Source organism: Elephantulus edwardii, unplaced genomic scaffold, assembly GCF_000299155.1.
Source record: "Elephantulus edwardii isolate Elephantulus edwardi_28Jun2011 unplaced genomic scaffold, EleEdw1.0 scaffold00109, whole genome shotgun sequence".
NCBI classification, from domain to species: domain Eukaryota; kingdom Metazoa; phylum Chordata; class Mammalia; order Macroscelidea; family Macroscelididae; genus Elephantulus; species Elephantulus edwardii.
The window spans coordinates 3,998,032-4,014,648 of record NW_006399859.1 but is presented as its reverse complement, the minus strand read 5'-3'; the positions used below and the strand labels follow the sequence as shown (position 1 = coordinate 4,014,648).

Sequence of the window (16,617 nt, the reverse complement as noted above, 5' to 3'; positions counted from 1 at the left end):
ATATATTTCAAAGGTAGGGTGGATTGAATAACGTTCCATTAAAATATATGTGGATTTGGCTAGGCCATGATTCTCAGTATTATATTATTATCATATGTGTTGTAAATACTAACCTCTGTAATATTAGTGAGTTGATTTCGTCTGAGATATTATCATCCAATCAACTGTAAGATCAGGGTGGGCTATAACACCCTTAATTACGCCACAGACCTGATCTGATCTAAGGGGAGATGTGTCTCACAGTATGTCTTACAAGAGAGACAGGGAGAAAGAAGTGAGCAGGAAGGGAGAGAACGTTGGTACTATCAGTAGAGAAGAACTAGGAGTAGAGTGTGTTCCTTTGACCTGGTTTCCTATGCTGAGAAATCCCTGGAACCAAGGGACACAGAAAGCCTAACTCTAGAGCTGCTATCTTGTATTTAGACTCCTAGCCTCCTGAGTTGTGAGAGAAAAATCTCTGTTCAAGTTACTTGCTTATATTTCTGTTACAGCAGCAGTAGGTATTTAAGACTATACTAGGGAATATGAATGTGTGAGGTTTTGTAGGGCTTCTGAGGCAGGGCTGCTTAGGATGGCTTAAAGGATTTGGAGAAGACTTTAAAGGGGAGAATTTGGAACAGGATGGAGGCCTAGACAAAAGCAATGCAATCCCATAAGTGAAGCTTACTAAAGGGTGCAGAGCCATGGGATTCCCGCATTTTGTGAATTCACCCTCATTGAACCATTCCTTTTCTTGCTCATATCCTCTTTAAGAACCACTTTCACACTATACTGCTGCATTTGTGTGGGCCCCTCCAGGTCTGGCTTTTGGAATCCAAATAGTATTACTGGAGGCAAAGATAACAAAAGCAGGTTTTCAGTAAGCCTGTGCCTTCCGGCCTGATCAGCAGAGCTCAGGATGTTAGGGAGTTAGCAGCAGGCATCTTACAAGCTGGTGGAATGGATGAGAACTTTCTCAGGTAGGTAGGGAGCAGTGGGGTGTCTTTGGACTTTTAAAAATCTCAGCCACTTGGTATTTCTTAGATCTTTTAGTGAGATACTTTTGGAAGCTTGAGTGGTAAAGTAGCATGTTAAGCCTATGATTTGATACCAACAGGCTTGGATGTAAAATCTGATCTGGCCACTTTATGGTTCTGTGACCTTGAACTCAGGTGCCTCATTCCTTAATGGTCTGCTTCTTCCTGGAGAAGGAATAGGGCTGACTTTGGTATCTATTGAGATTTGAAAATGGAAAATTGTTCTGTGTTAAAGTCCAGTGGTGCCTCTGGGTTGCACTGCCTACATCCAGACCCTACTCTGCCTCTTGCCAGCTGTCTGACCTTGTGCAAAGCATCTCACCTCAAAGGCTCAATTTCTTCATCATTGCAGTAGAACAGCGGTGATAGTCGTTCCTTTCCACTTGTTCATTGAGGGCAGCATTATGGTTCATGTTGGAAGCTTACTTTATACCCTGCTTTACTTCTCAACTCCCATGAATTTAAATCACTGAGTATTTATTCAACACATGCTGTGTGCCAGTCACCCCACAAACGAAAAAGGCAGCAGGATGCAGAATGAAACAAGCCTCATGGTCAGTGGTGTGGATCACTGTGGTGTATCCAGGTGACCTTTCTGAGAAAGTAAGAGCTCAACCAAGATCTGAGAAGTCAGGGATGGGTGTCAGGAAGAGGAAGAGGAAAAAGAAATGCAATTCCCTAAAGACAGCTTGGCTTAGAAGGAAGAGAAGTGACCAGAGCCCAGTGAGCAGTGGAGGTGGGCTAACAGGAGCTAACTGGAGAGGAAAGCCCAACCTGAGGGACTTGTGGCTTAGTGTGAGGAGTGCAGATTTGAAGTGCGGGAGAAGCTGCTGAAGGATATTAATAGCACCAGAATGACATGATCTGATTTACATTTGAGAAGCATCATTCTGGCTGCTGTGCAAAAAATAAGGCTTGTTAGGGAGCAGAAATGGGCCATGGAGACCCTTGTCCAATTTAGAATAACCCAGGCCGAGTGAATTGCAACTGGAACTGTAGCAGGTCAGGAAAGGCAGAGAGAGATACTTATTTGGGTGCATTTTGCAAGTCAAGGTGATAGGAGGAGGTGATGGATTAAATGTGATTTGATGGTGGAGAGAAGGAGGTGGGTGGGAGAAGGTAAGAATGAGAAAAGACTCACGCATCAGTGCTGGAAGATTCGACTTGAGAAGCCGGGGTGGGGATATGATCTCAGTGGATTTGAGGGTGGAGAAATTAAGCACTATTTTTGATACATCCTGGGATATTATTAGAGAGAGAGTACCAGTGATAGAATTGACGGGTTTCTGCTGACTTGTGTGCAGGGTTCTCTCCTTTGGCATTTTATTTTAGGGATCTCTTTCAGAAAAGGCATACGGTAGCTTGTCATCCCATTCTGAGCCCCACTTTAGAATCATTCCCTGGACCACTTTCTGCTCTAGGCTCTACACCTGCTGCTAGTCTCCAGCTAAGCCTGGGAAGTAGCGATGGACTTCTTTCTGTACAGTTGCTAAGGATGAGGTAGGAGGTAGGCTGTGTTTTTAGCCACTTCTGTTTGCTTAGAGAAGTTAAGTACCAGCCACTTCTCCCAGCTGCTGCTTGCACACAGCAAAGACGAATGATACCCAGGAAGATGAGTCTCAACGTATGCAGAGGGCTTTGTCTGGGATTTGATGAAATGGGGGCTTCTGCAGACAATGCACGTCTATCAGGATTGTCAGGCTGATGGAGAGGCGTACAGTTTTGGTGCTCAGGGTATGTTTGTCTTGGCAGCTGGGATGACAGCAGCTCCGTCAGCAGTGGAATCAGTGACACCATAGACAACCTCAGCACTGATGACATCAACACCAGCTCCTCCATCAGTTCCTATGCCAACACGCCTGCCTCATCCCGCAAAAACCTGGATGTGCAGGTAAGGACTACAAGACCTTCCCCGGCAGGGAGCCTTGGTCTTGGTTGAGGGTGGGACATTTGGGATGAGCCCCACTTTCTGCTACCTGTGCTTACAACTCCCTGACTCTGGCCTTTACCTCCAATGAAAGGAGGAGGCAGTGGGGCCAGGCACTGTGGCAATAGAAATGGAAATTGAGAAGTTCTGTTACTCATGGTTTCTGTGTACTTGGTAAATCATATTTCCTTCCTGGGTCTCAGTTTTATAATGAGTTTGTTTTAAAAGGATGTCTCAGATGGTCGTTTTTAGCCTGAGAATGTCTCCTCCCTGCCACACTGACAGTCTTGGCCATGTGAAACATCCCTCTCTGCTGGTCAGAGAGTCACAGTGAGGGAACAAAGACTGAGTATCCAGGGCTGGACCTCCAGAGTCCTCAGTCCCGCCTCCATGCTTTATTTCGCCCACAGTATCACTCTGCTTATCAACTGAGTTCCTTGTTAAAATTTTGAAAGAGTTTCGTTACACATGAATGTTTAGTTTCTCTTGAAAATCAGAAGATACTGCTTCATTGAACGTACACCCTCCTTATGCCAAAATACCTATCTCTGTCCTTACAGCCAGGCACAAGCCCCAGTCGGTTCACAGCCATTGCCCTGCCAGCAATACTCTTTAAAATAACTAACCCTGGAGCACTGGAGTTTTCAGCTCCTCCTTTAAGCTCTCACATTCATTAACTCCAATGCAGCAATTCCTGGTTCATGTTGCACGTGTGCTTCAGTTTTATGCATGCATGTTTATTTGTCCACACAGTCCTCCTTAGTGACTGCAATGGTTTGATCTTAGAAACAGATTTTCCTCATGGTAAAATAAGATGCTATCCTTCCTATAAGGAGACCAAGTAGCACAATGGTTAATTGCTTTGGCTGCTAACCAAAAAGTTGACAGTTCAAATCCCGCCAGCAGCCCCATAGAAGCAAGATGTGGTCACTTCCTCCCATAAAGATTACAGCCTGGAAAACCTGATGGGGCATATGCCACTCCACTTAGTAACAACTAGTCTCCAGTTTGTTATCGGCCCGCCAGGCAAGAGCGCTTTTCACCAAGAGTGTGGAGAGGTGGCCGTAGCGCTGGCCTGTGTGGGCTGGGATCTTTGTCATGACTGTCCATTTTCATCAGTCAGGCCCGGAGTATGACAGTCTCCCGGAGGAAGCTCAGAAGAGGCCACACAATCTTGCACAACCCATGTCCTTCACCCCTTCCTCTCATAGCCTCTTCCTTTCCAGCTGGTTTTCAGTCCATACAAGCAGGAGCTGCATTGGCGGTTTCGTTGCATCTAAAGGAATCTTCTCTGAGGATAGGACTAAATGAGGGATGTGTTAGGTTGTGGGAGTGGTTCCGTCCCCTGGAAATGTGAGCATTGGCCCTGTGGTGGCTTGTATTATGCGTCACCGCTGGCTTTGCCTCGTAGTTCATAGATTACCCCCCCCCAACAGAATTTCTAATTATTCTTGACGTTGAGGCTGGAATGTGGTTAGGTAAATGACTAGTAAGGCACGTGGGACTTTGGTGGGGTCTGTTAATGTACTGAATCTTTATGGGTGGAAATTATGTGGGTATGTTTTATAAAATATATTCCAGCTGTACACAAACGCTATACTTCAATTAGAAAGTTTGTCAAAAGAGCAGTAAAACCACAGCACCCTGCCTGAGCAATGTTTAATCTGTGATTAGGCGAGTCGAAGACACTCAGCCAGCCCCATAGGAACCTACCACCTGCCAACTGTCAAATGGCACATTAGCCACCATCCCTCCCCCCTTTGTGGACACTAGACATTTTTTCTGAGGCTTGCTGTGATTTTCAGAAAGCAGTACAATGGAGCGTTCAGACTGTCCTTAGACAATAAGACAGAAGACTCAAGGAATTAATCACCTGGGCCTCAGTATTCAGGAGTTAGCCAGGGATGGAGAGCCAGGGAGAGAGTGTAAGTGAATAAGGGAGAAGCGGAATAGGGGTTAGATACTGACAACTGAGTGAACCAGTGAGATTTCTCTTGTGTTTAGTGACAAGGTAGAAACAAGCTCACGCTGGTAAAACATGTTGGAAGAATCTCCTTGTCTTTATTTCCTTCCTTCCCACAGAGCCAGAGTGGGGTTCTGTATTCCATATCAATACAGGAGATGCATCTGGGATTTACAGGTGATTTCCTGTCTGATACACTTGAATGCGGATCATGCCAAGGCTCCCTTCTGCTTTGATTAGCTGTTTGCTTTTTTTCTGGTAAATGATATCACAAACCTGTCTTTTGAGCAAGATCAAAAGTTAATTTCAGAGATTGTAAAGAATTTAATATTTATTAGGTTGTTGAGAGGTCCCCCGACCTCGTAAAGCTGCCCAAGATTAAAATGAAATACTAAGCAATCTTGCAACCACATAGATGGAGGCTTGGGCCAATAGTAACCACCATTCATATCGGGATGATTGCTGAAAATGGATTTTTAGCTGCATCCCTTTGTTCCTGTCCAGAGAGCATCTCTGAGTACTTGAATCAGCACGTTTTGTAGGCTTGCGCCCTCCTCCCCGGTTCACTATGAGGCGCGCTAAGGGCCATTACTCCTCCCTGAGCCTCATGAGGTGGCAGGAAGAGCTGCATTGCCATCTTTCCCCAAGAGCTGCTCTTTCCATGCTCATTCTAGTTCCTGTCACAGACAAAACGAATGGCAGCAAACACTGCCAGGCGAGGCATGGGGAGGCAGGAGAAGGAGGCTCGCCTCATCCGCTGGGAAAGCAGGCTGAGGACAGGTTGCCTGCCGAGGTGTTCATATTTAAGAAGCTTCTGTGGAACAAACAAAAGGAAAGACATTTAAGGAACAGGGAAGTTATTGTCTGGAAAAGCTAAGGAACAGCCTCATTTAGCTGACGGAAAGAGGCGGCGGAAACCCCAGGAGTGCTCGTGGGAGAAGGAAGTCCTCTTTGTGTGTAAGTGATTATTTTCCTCAGAGACTTTGGGGAGCATGGAAGATGCCCTCGGGAGGGCAGGGGACACAGCTGTGGACCTCTTTGTACACTCGGCTCCTCAGCTTACTTGGGACAGAGAGTCCCTTGCTCGAGGCCTGAGATCCTCTTGACCAACTCTCTCCAGGAGAGTGAGCGAGTGTGGAGAAGGCATGGACTCTGACATCACTCAGTTAACCACGTCTTTGAATAAACTAGTCAGCAGCCCTGAGCTTTCGCCTCCTTATCCCTAAAATTGCGGTAGTGAAACCTTCCTTGAAGGGTGAGTGTGAGAGTGAACATGTTTGTTTCTCTCAGTACCTTGTATTCACAATTCACTGCTTTTCTTTCTTAATTTTGTTTGGATTTTCTGTCTCTCTGCATCCCTTCTCCATGCATGTCAGCCACTGAAAGTTGAGTGGATTTATAATCTACCTTATTTGCATTTTCCAAGCATTTGATCTAATGTTGTGCAGCATTGCATATTTAGGGCAGTGAGTTGGTAGCTGAGGACTTTGTAAAACATGCATCTCTTCCCCAGCACACATTTATTTCTGTACTTGTGTGTGGCCTGATGATGCTCTGTTCTGTGCAAGGCCCCATTTCACAATTCCTTTCCCACATCGTTTTATTTCTTGCTACAGAAAAAAAAACCCTTTAATTTTGTATGAATAAAACCCCTGCCCTCTGACTATGCCTGGGGTACTTGGGGCAGCTCTGTCAGTGTTATCAGTAAATGGTGGTGTGGTACAGGGACAGGATCTAACTAAGCAGGGTAGGTACGCCCCTTCTGCCTGCCTTCTGTGTTCTTCTGATTCAGGACAAGTTACTTTCCTCTATAGACTTTCATTTTCTGATTCTATAAAATGTGCTTAAGACTTCAGCTTCAGATGGGAACATTTTAACTGTAAGTATATAAGGGATATACCACTCCCATGCAGTTTAGAGTCTCTGAAAACATATTGGTGGGTCAACACTGCAACACACAACAACCACTCTCTCTTTCTTTCATATGTTGTTGTTACGTGCTGTCAAGCCGTCTGTGACTCATAGTGACCCTATGTACAACAAGCCCTAAACCCTGCTCTATCTTGTGCCCATCTTACTGTCTCTGACACACCTGTATGTATATGTGTGTGTACATTTATGTGTATATATGTGTTTATGTGTGTGTGTATGTATGTATGTGTATATATACATACATACATACATACATACATACATACATAGAGAGAGAGACGACAGGAGAGAGACACTTTGGACTTTAGCACAGATCCTAGCAAGATGAGTGACAGAGTGGCAGGTGGTAGGATAAGATTGATGATGGTGATAGCTATTTCAGTTGTTACTAGGGCTGAAATGCCAGCCAATTCAGCTTCTTATTCTGCAGGAAATAAAGGCATGAGGAAGGTAATTGTCCCAGGTGTCTAGAGGCTTGTGGCCATGAATGGGAAAGAGAGGCTCACTCTCATGCAAGACAGAAATTAGTTATGCTCCAAAAGAGGAGGACTAGAGGGTGCTGGGTATTTTCTGAGGCAGTGATGGTATAGGTGGCAATGACGAGGTGGTTGTAATAAGGGCCCAAGTTTATTGAGTCCCTCCATGGGTCGCTTATTGAGTCTACATCAACCTTTTAAGAGTCCTTTCTGTTAATGAGACTATTTAATATATCTCTCTCTTCTTCAGAAGGCTCTATTCTGTGAGCTGGGAAGGATCTTAGGAAGTCAAGCAGCTTGCCCCAGGGTCACACACAGGAAATGAGTGGCTGAGCCCAGCACTTGAACTTGAGTCTGTCAAACTTCAAAGTCTGTATTCTTTTCTATACTTCACGCCAAGTTTTCCTCCCCACACTTCTCGTGCTGCACAGCGATTCTACCGTCTCAACTCAGAAGATTAGGCCCTTTGGGTATACTCTCCATTCACCCAGATTTTCTTCCAGTTTATATATGGGTTGTGTCTCTATCTTCCCTCAGTTAAGTGGGTTTCCATGTTGTTGTTGTTACGTGTCATCAAGTGGACTGTGCTCATAACACAAGAAAAAGGCCTTCAGAAAAGACATAGAAACAACTAGTAAATATATACAGCAAAGAAGAAAGGGAGGGCTACAACATTTTTTTTTCATCCCTGTGTGGATTTCCTACTAGCCCTTCTATTTATAAACTCTGGGTATTTACTGTTATACTCCTCAGTGGTGCGACCACATGGTCTGGCAGATAGCTCAGTTAGAGTTTGCTAAGTAAATGTCATTTCAAAGCCAGGAAGTGTACTAAGGCAAATGCCTAAGTTTGCCATGGTCTTTTCAATCACTTGCTATCTCTCCAAGGGCTGGACAATGAATGAGGATGACCGTAGAACAATTGATGCCTAAGAGTTGAGATGTTGGAGAAGAGCACTGAATATTCCATGGACTGCCAAAAGAACAATCAAATATGTCTTACAGAAAATGCAGACAAAAGTCTTCTTAGAGTTAAGGATGGCGACATTTCATCTTAAATTCTTTGGGCATGTGGCTAGCAGAGGCTGTTCCTTGGAGAGGGACATCATGCTTGGGGAGATGGAGGATCAGCAGAGGTGAGGAAGACCCTCAGTGAGATGGATTGTACAGTGAGTGCAGCAATGGGCTCGAGTGTGTCAGAGATGATGCTGATAGCACCACATAGGACAGACTTCAGAACTGTTGTTCATAGAATCGCTATGAGATGTATTTGATTCAACAGCCCCTAACAACAACAACTGCCCAGGTCCAAGTTGTAGGGGGTTGGGATGTTTGGGTGATCTCTCTTTCTGGAAGGGGAGAGTCCTGGGCCAGGGTCATGTGCTTTCTTGCTTTACCATGCATAAACCAGGGTCCTAAAGGAGGCTGGGCAGGATCCTGGCACACAGCCGATGTCTTCCCTTGGGTTGGAGTCAAGAACAACCAGGCCAGTCAGAACGGATTGAGAATCTCCTGGGTGTGTTTTGTTAAGTGCTACGGGAGATTCACTAATGCCTCCTCCTTAAATTTGTCCAAAAGAAGCCATCTGCAGCACAGTGATCAAAACATGGCCTTTGGAGTTAGACTTTCCTCAGTTAGAATCCCAGCATCTTTAGTTCTTTGCTTTGTGATATGAAAACCTTTACTTCTTCGCTTTTTTAAAGTTTCTTTTCCATTCTGCACCTCACATAATATGGAAAATAATAACTAACCTCCTTAGAGACATTTTGGTTAGAATTAACTTTAACACAGTGCTAGTACATAGTAAGTGCTCAATAAATTTCAGCTGTTACTGCTGCTTCTCCCACTATTAATAGCACTATAGCTTGATTTAGGGAAATAAGACATAGTCACAGCAAAAAATAAATAATGTATTGACTTAGGATATGGTATGAACTAAATTAAATTTTTCTGGTACTGCTTGGAGTGTATTAGAATGTACTTGAATATAAGCTCGACAAGGGTAATGATTTGGTCTTTTTCATCGTGGTACTTCTTCATACCACCTTGTCTGACATCTAATGCTGCCCAACAGTATTTGTTAAATGAATGAATGAATGAGCAAATGAATGCTTTCAAAGTCCCCAAAATCCTGGTAAGTTTTATTTTGTTTTCTCATTCTTTTAGGGTACTTCTTCAAAGAGAAGATACCACACCACCATAATAAAAACTGCATCTGTGCCAGCATTTGTCTTTGACTCTTTGCTCCTTTCCTATATAACGTTCCTCATACTTCACAAATGCTCATTTATTTGCCTTTGTTTATCCCCCATCTGCATCCTTCATTGAATCATAAGAAAATTGACAAATTGAAATCCATCTTGTCCACGGATTCTCACTTTCTCAGTAGTAGCATTTAGTAAATCCTGGCTGAATAAAGGTACTGAAAATGTCTGAAAAGACGGCTAGAATTCCCTCAGGCTGAGGTAATTGGGGCAGGAAATGGGCAACTTTACTCTGTGAAATGGAGATAAAGACAGCACTACTTAGCTACTTAACCTTCCTTGACCAGATAGTGACCTTGATCAGATGATATTTGCTTAGTGTGTAATAGCTTGAAAGGCATGTTTTTCTTTTACTCACCACATGTGAAGTTCTAGGAATTGGAATTGGCTTGGTGGCAGCCAGTTGGACCCCTCAAGCCTTGATGAATCTCCTGTTCTTCACCCAGACGAGGGGGCGCCTCCGCCCATACTTCTCATGGTCAGGGATGTTCTATTCTCTCGCTGTGTGGGTCTTGGACCCAGCTGGTGCACTGTGTGTACTTAGGGATGACTGAATGGATAAGGCATGCATGGTGGCTGCAGGGGATGCATGGCCTTAAGGAGGGAGTGGACAGAGAGAGAAGAGGTCACCAATGGCTGTAGAGAGAGTGTGCACTGCTTGTCCATGTCTAGCTTTGGTCTCACTGACGAGTATATTTAGTACAGGGAGGAATCGGTACCACTCAAGTTTTTGCCAAGTTTTCATTTTAATTTCCCGCCTTGCTGATGTTGTCCACTCTTGGTGGTTAAATATAGCAAATACAAGATTCAGTCCTAAAATAGAAAAATCTGTAAAGTGGTGCTGTTCTTCCTTCCCTATGCTGCTACTTCTGCTCCTTATGTCCCCTCCATGGAAGCCCCCCAACGCCTTCTGTTTAGCCTTTTATCTACAGCAGATCATTAACATCACACCCTGTCCCCTCCTGGCTTCCATGGCCAGCAGGTCAGAGCTCTTCCAAAGAAAACTGACTAATTATATCCCTTGTCTGAACAAAACCACACAAGGGGAGCTACATAGTGACATATAAATGAGGCCGGGGTGGGAGCAGGCACCCGTTGGCTTTTAGCAGTTGGTGGAGTGGGCTTTGAGCATTTCTTCCCTCCTAGCGCCTGTCCCTCCCTGATCCGAGTGAAACCAGCAGCCACGCTCGTTTGCTCCCTCGGTGTGTGAGGCCGTGATGCTGTGCTAGATCCAGAGATCTCAGTGCCAGTGGAGGGCTGGGAAGAACAAGGGAAGCCAGGATCCGGGCTGGGCGGCTGGGTCCTTGTGAGAGACCCAGCGCTGGAGCTGTAGGGGCTGCTCTCCCAGTCTGAGAGCTAGTGGTTGAATTGCGGCCCGTTCTGTCCCCTCCGGGGCTGCTCGTCCACAGGACTCCTTCTCTCTTTTCTCTTGGCCCTTTTAACTCTCCTGCCAGATCAGCCCTCTAGGATACATTTTCATTCATTACCTTCCTTTAGACCCAAACTATTAGGCTTTAGAACAAGTCCAAAGGCTTGAACCCTGTAAAAGTAGTTATCCTTTTTCCCTTACCCAATTCCGTGCTGATGTTATTGCCTCCATGGCATGGGGCTGCCTTGCCTGGGACTTGAGGGGGACTAATTCTGGGGAGTCTCTGTCCGCAGACTGATGCTGAGAAGCACTCGCAGGTGGAGAGGAACTCCCTGTGGTCTGGTGATGACATCAAGAAGTCAGACGGAGGGTCAGACAGTGGCATAAAGATGGAGCCGGGCTCCAAATGGAGGCGGAATCCCTCTGACGTGTCTGATGAATCCGACAAAAGCACGTCGGGCAGGAAGAACCCTGTCATCTCCCAGACAGGCTCATGGCGGCGAGGCATGACAGCTCAGGTGGGCATCACCATGCCCAGGACGAAGCCCGCCGCCCCAGCGGGAACACTGAAGACCCCAGGAACTGGTGAGTAAGGGGAATGTGTCCACTGTGTCCGCTGCCAGTTTGAAAACTAAAACCATAGTAACTCCAGGAAGGACTGACTCACACGTTTTTCCTAATTCGCTATAAACCCCCAGGTATGTTTTCAGAGGGCTCTGACTCTATTGTTAGTGAACCTTCCTAAAAATTCACATCCCTAGTTTTTTTGCTTTGGAATTATTGTAAGGGTGGGAGCCTCTTAGGCTCTGAAGGTGGCTTACCTACGGAGGCATATTCAGGAGGGTGAGACAGGTACCCTGTGTAGGCCAGTCAAGGGGGTGTGCCTGCAGACTGTTCAGTTGTGAAGTTATTGTTGTCCATGATTTAGGGACTAGGGAGTAAATAAGGCCATATTTTTACAAGAAGACAGGGCTGCCCTCTGGAAATGTCAGACAGCCTTTTAACAGAGAAGGGGAAAGGCTGGTGAACAACGGTGATTTTTCCCAGATAGCCCAGTGATTATTTGGTTTTGCTTTATCCTGGGTGAATTTTACCTGCTTTGCAAATGAGTAAAATTATTGACATCTCCTAAAAGACTTAACGTGACAGTAACCGACAAGATCATCTTTATAAAAAGCCTTTTCCTCAGCCTCCCAAGAGTCTACTTTCCCCAAGGAGCAGAGCAGAGAAGAATCATAAGCAGATGAGGTGGGTAAGCTGGGTTCTTGGTTTGCAGATAACCTTGCTGATTTCTCTCTCAGGAAAAACAGACGATGCCAAGGTGTCGGAGAAAGGAAGGCTGTCTCCCAAAGCCTCCCAGGTGAAGCGTTCCCCATCAGATGCGGGTCGCAGCAGCGGGGACGAGTCCAAAAAGCCCCTTCCCAGCAGCTCCCGGACACCCACTGCCAATGCCAACAGCTTCGGATTCAAGAAGCAGAGCGGCTCGGCGGCCGGTCTGGCCATGATCACGGCCAGCGGGGCCACTGTCACGAGCAGGTCAGCCACACTGGGCAAGATCCCGAAGTCGTCTGCCCTTGTGGGCCGGTCTACTGGCCGGAAGACAAGCATGGATGGGGCCCAGAATCAGGACGATGGGTACCTGTCTCTTAGCTCTCGGACAAACTTACAGTACCGAAGTTTGCCACGGCCGAGTAAGTCCAACAGCCGCAGTGGAGCTGGGAACAGGTCTAGTACCAGCAGCATAGATTCCAACATCAGCAGCAAGTCAGCAGGACTGCCAGTACCCAAGCTGAGGGAGCCTTCTAAGACGGCCCTGGGCAGCTCTCTCCCAGGCCTGGTCAACCAGACGGACAAGGAGAAAGGCATCTCGTCAGACAACGAGAGTGTGGCCTCTTGTAACTCAGTGAAGGTGAACCCAGCTGCCCAGCCTGTGTCCAGTGCGGCTCAGGCCACTCTACAGCCCGGGGCCAAATACCCAGATGTGGCCTCTCCCACACTGCGCAGGTAAGTGAGCCAGTGGTACACAGCATAACTGGAATACATTTAATAACATCCTGCATTATTCATTTCTTATTTCTTGTTTAAAGCAGCCTCTGCTATTCTTCATTCATTCCTCAGGCAAAGTTGTTTGCTCAGATCCTGTCCACAGTTTCACCCTGGATAGATTATTTTCCCATACTATGATGAAAACATAACCTTCTAGAATCATCCATGTTTGAGTTCAAATCATGAGTGTGTCCTAACAAACCCTGCAACCTTATTTAACAAAAGTGTGCCTCAGTTTCCTTATCTGTGCAATGGGGTGATAAAATCTACCTCGTAGGGTTGTGGAAATGAATCTGTGTAGCTGTCTCTGGCCCACAGGAAACTCTCAGTAGCAGTTAGCTACCTTGTCAGACGATTGCTTGATCCTCTTTAGATCTGGGTAGGTCACAGTCTTTTTTTTCCCCCTTGATAATTTGGTGGTTGAATTTCCACATCATTATGGCAGACAGTGAAACTTGGCCCCATCCTTTTCTCAAGGAGCTCAGTACTCCTTATAATTTTTAAGAATGCATGCAGCAATGATTTCAACTTTGTCTCTTAAATCTAATTTCTTTATAATTTTTAAGAATGCGTGCAGCAATGATTTCAACTTTGTCTCTTAAATCTAATTTCTTTACATTTAATTTCATTTCTTTAAAAACAAAATTGAGCAAAACTCTTAGAAGTGTTCTGAAAAGAAGTTGATTTTGAATACCAAATCCTTTGCAAAAGCATAATCCTCATCCCGATTCCAATGTGGAAATTTTATGCAGGAGTATCATTCACTGGGTTTTTAATGATTACTGGTTAAATTGGTGTAACTTTTGCCATTTTCATGTTATGTCATCTTAATATTCACTGGACTCCCTCAGTGGCAACTACATGGTTTAAAGCTCATTGTGCAGTCTCTGAAAAATCTGGAGAAAAGAGTAAATCCCTAAGAAGGAAGAGGGGGTGGGGGTCAGAATATATATATCTCTCGAATATACACACATGTGTTTATTTGGGATGAACAGGAATGCCTGAAGAGACTTCAGAAGCAGCATTCCACATAAGGTATAATGAAGCACTTCGCCGTTCTTTGTCTAGACTTGATTATTAGAATTTCAGTAATGATTCTTTTTTTCAGGGGGAGATCCTATTTGGCTGCTCTTTGTTGTTTTAACAGATTGCCTTGTAAATGAAAATGTTCTCCGCTTCTCGCCTCAAGTATTATATGTAATATTTGCTCTTTGGTATTATAGATTTCCTTTAGTAACTACAAAGGCATTTTACTAGACCCTTAGGCTAGTGTAATAGAATACTTAAAAATGCATGCTGTTTCTTGGGCTCTGTGTTGAGCACCTACCTCTCAGCCAATTCCTGCTAAATTACATTTCCCCCTACCCCCTTAAATGGTTAAGATGTTCTCAGTTCTCCTGCTGTGCATTAGTCTGGAGAGGAGAAATTGTAGGTGAAGTGTGATAATTCTTTTGGAATGATTTGAAGGGCCAACAGAAAGAATATTGAGCCTTTTCTGTGCTGTTAACATAAGCAGTCATATTAGAAGCAATGTGCAAAAAGAGGGAAAGAGAGGGGTTGGATTTTGCTCTTCTGATGATTGGAAGTGCTAGGCAATGGAGCACATTATCCTTTTGAGTGGTGAGGCCCCCATCACTAGAAATAACTAAGCATTTGAAAGCCAGGTTGGTATAATAGGCTTTTTCCTTCTTTTGGTGTTAGCAGGCTTTTGTCTCCAGGCATTGTAGGGCTGAGTAATATTTATTTGTTGTTAAAATACTTAAGAGGTATAGGGTTGTTTGGAGCTGACCAAGGTCAAGCGAGGAGCCAAAAGTCAAGCTAACTCGGAGTAACCTTGTGACTTTTCAGAAATTACCCATCCCATGTGGCCTTGAGTGAATAGAGAATAAAGCCTTAACATTATATAAAGGCCTGACCTAAAGACAATTTTGCCATTCTACTAGAACTAGAGATCCCTGCCAACAGAAGAGGGAGGCATTTATGTCATTCCCAACAGGTCTGTGGTTCGAATCCACCATCGCTGTATGAGAGAAAGATAAGACAGTCTTCGCTTGTTAGGATACAGTCTCAGAAACCTGGTGGTCACCATGAGCAGGATTCCACTCAATAGCAGTGGACTTTTTATTGGGGTTATTCTTCTTTTCTAATGGCACATTTCTGCATATGAGCAGTAGAGTAATGACATGAAATAGCATCTCTATGACCTGTCACAGATAAACAGTCCACACCCACCATAATCTGGTCTGAGAACCAGCAAGATCTTTGTGTTTATCGTTGGATAGTACAAGCTCTCTGGCCTTAAAGGACAGATCTTTCCGGCCAGGCTTTCAAGTGAGGCTAAATCTGCAGAGATGCTTTTCCCAGGCCCTAAACCCTCTAGACTCCAGTTCATGATTCTTTGTGCTGTGCTCAGAGATCAAAGGAACAAAATCCCTTTGAGCTGAACCCTCATAAATTGAGTGCTTGCTTTGTGCCCGGAGTCATGGATACGAAGACGATTAAGACAGCTTTTTGCCCTCTAGATGTTTTCAGGAGCCAGGTTTTCTGCTTAGTCTAATTATAGAAAGCAAGGGGGAAAGATATTGGCCAGGTCTAGAAATGTACTCCCTGTTGCCCCTTGGCTTAAATAGAGCTAAAGTCCCAATTGAATCATAGAATTTCATGCCTATTTTACAATCAACTTCTCCCAGTAGGCCACTATTTGCCATTTCATTAGGAATGACTGTGACCACCCCCAGATGCCCCAGGGGTGCTCCTATGGCCCTTGGCATCAGGTGTTCAGCACAACCCTCTGTCTCTTCACAGACTCTTTGGTGGGAAGCCTACCAAGCAAGTGCCCATCGCCACAGCTGAAAACATGAAAAATTCGGTGGTCATCTCCAATCCTCACGCCACCATGACCCAGCAAGGTAACTTAGACTCCCCCTCGGGCAGTGGCGTCCTGAGCAGCGGGAGCAGCAGTCCTCTCTACAGCAAGAATGTGGACATCAACCAGTCTCCTCTAGCCTCCAGCCCCAGCTCAGCCCACTCGGGCCCTTCCAACAGCCTCACCTGGGGCACCAACGCCAGCAGCTCCTCGGCCGTTAGCAAGGACGGCCTGGGCTTTCAGTCTGTCAGCAGCCTCCATACCAGCTGTGAATCCATTGACATTTCCCTCAGCAGTGGAGGGGGACTGAGTCACAACTCCTCCACTGGCCTCCTCGCCTCCTCGAAGGACGACTCTCTGACTCCCTTTGTCAGAACTAACAGTGTGAAGACCACGCTGTCAGAAAGGTTGGTATTGACTGTTTGGCTGCCTCTTCCCTCAAGGGGTCCTCCTTCCCCAGGTGTAAATGATGATGTTAAGGAGCCCACTTGTTAACTGCCCTTTGCCTGTGAATCCTCTCTCTCTCTCTAATGGCTCTGCCTGTCCTTAAGAAGCCAGTTTGGGGTGGAGCTCATCTTGGCCCTGCTGCCTGTTACCCTTTTTTCATTGTGGTTTTCTCTGCTCTGGGCCACTAGTAGTCTCTTGAGGGCAGACTGAATGCTTCTATTTGAATGACATTCTGCCATTGAAATTCCCTCGTGTTAGTCAATTTGTTCATCAGCTGCTTCATTCCCCACCGCTTGCAATTATGCAAGCAAA

The 16,617-nt window shown here is 45.4% G+C and overlaps 1 protein-coding gene across 3 annotated transcripts in view; it reads left to right on the top strand.

Moving 5' to 3' along the window:
* NAV2 (neuron navigator 2) overlaps positions 1-16,617 on the top strand; it is a 948,472-nt gene that overhangs the window by 854,488 nt on the left and 77,367 nt on the right. For all 3 annotated transcript variants that reach the window (XM_006892015.1, XM_006892014.1, XM_006892013.1), the window contains exons 12-15: positions 2,769-2,907; positions 11,240-11,531; positions 12,248-12,950; positions 15,798-16,265. In XM_006892015.1, coding sequence (XP_006892077.1) covers positions 2,769-2,907; positions 11,240-11,531; positions 12,248-12,950; positions 15,798-16,265 — 1,602 coding nt within the window. The remainder of the gene's footprint in view (positions 1-2,768; positions 2,908-11,239; positions 11,532-12,247; positions 12,951-15,797; positions 16,266-16,617) is intronic.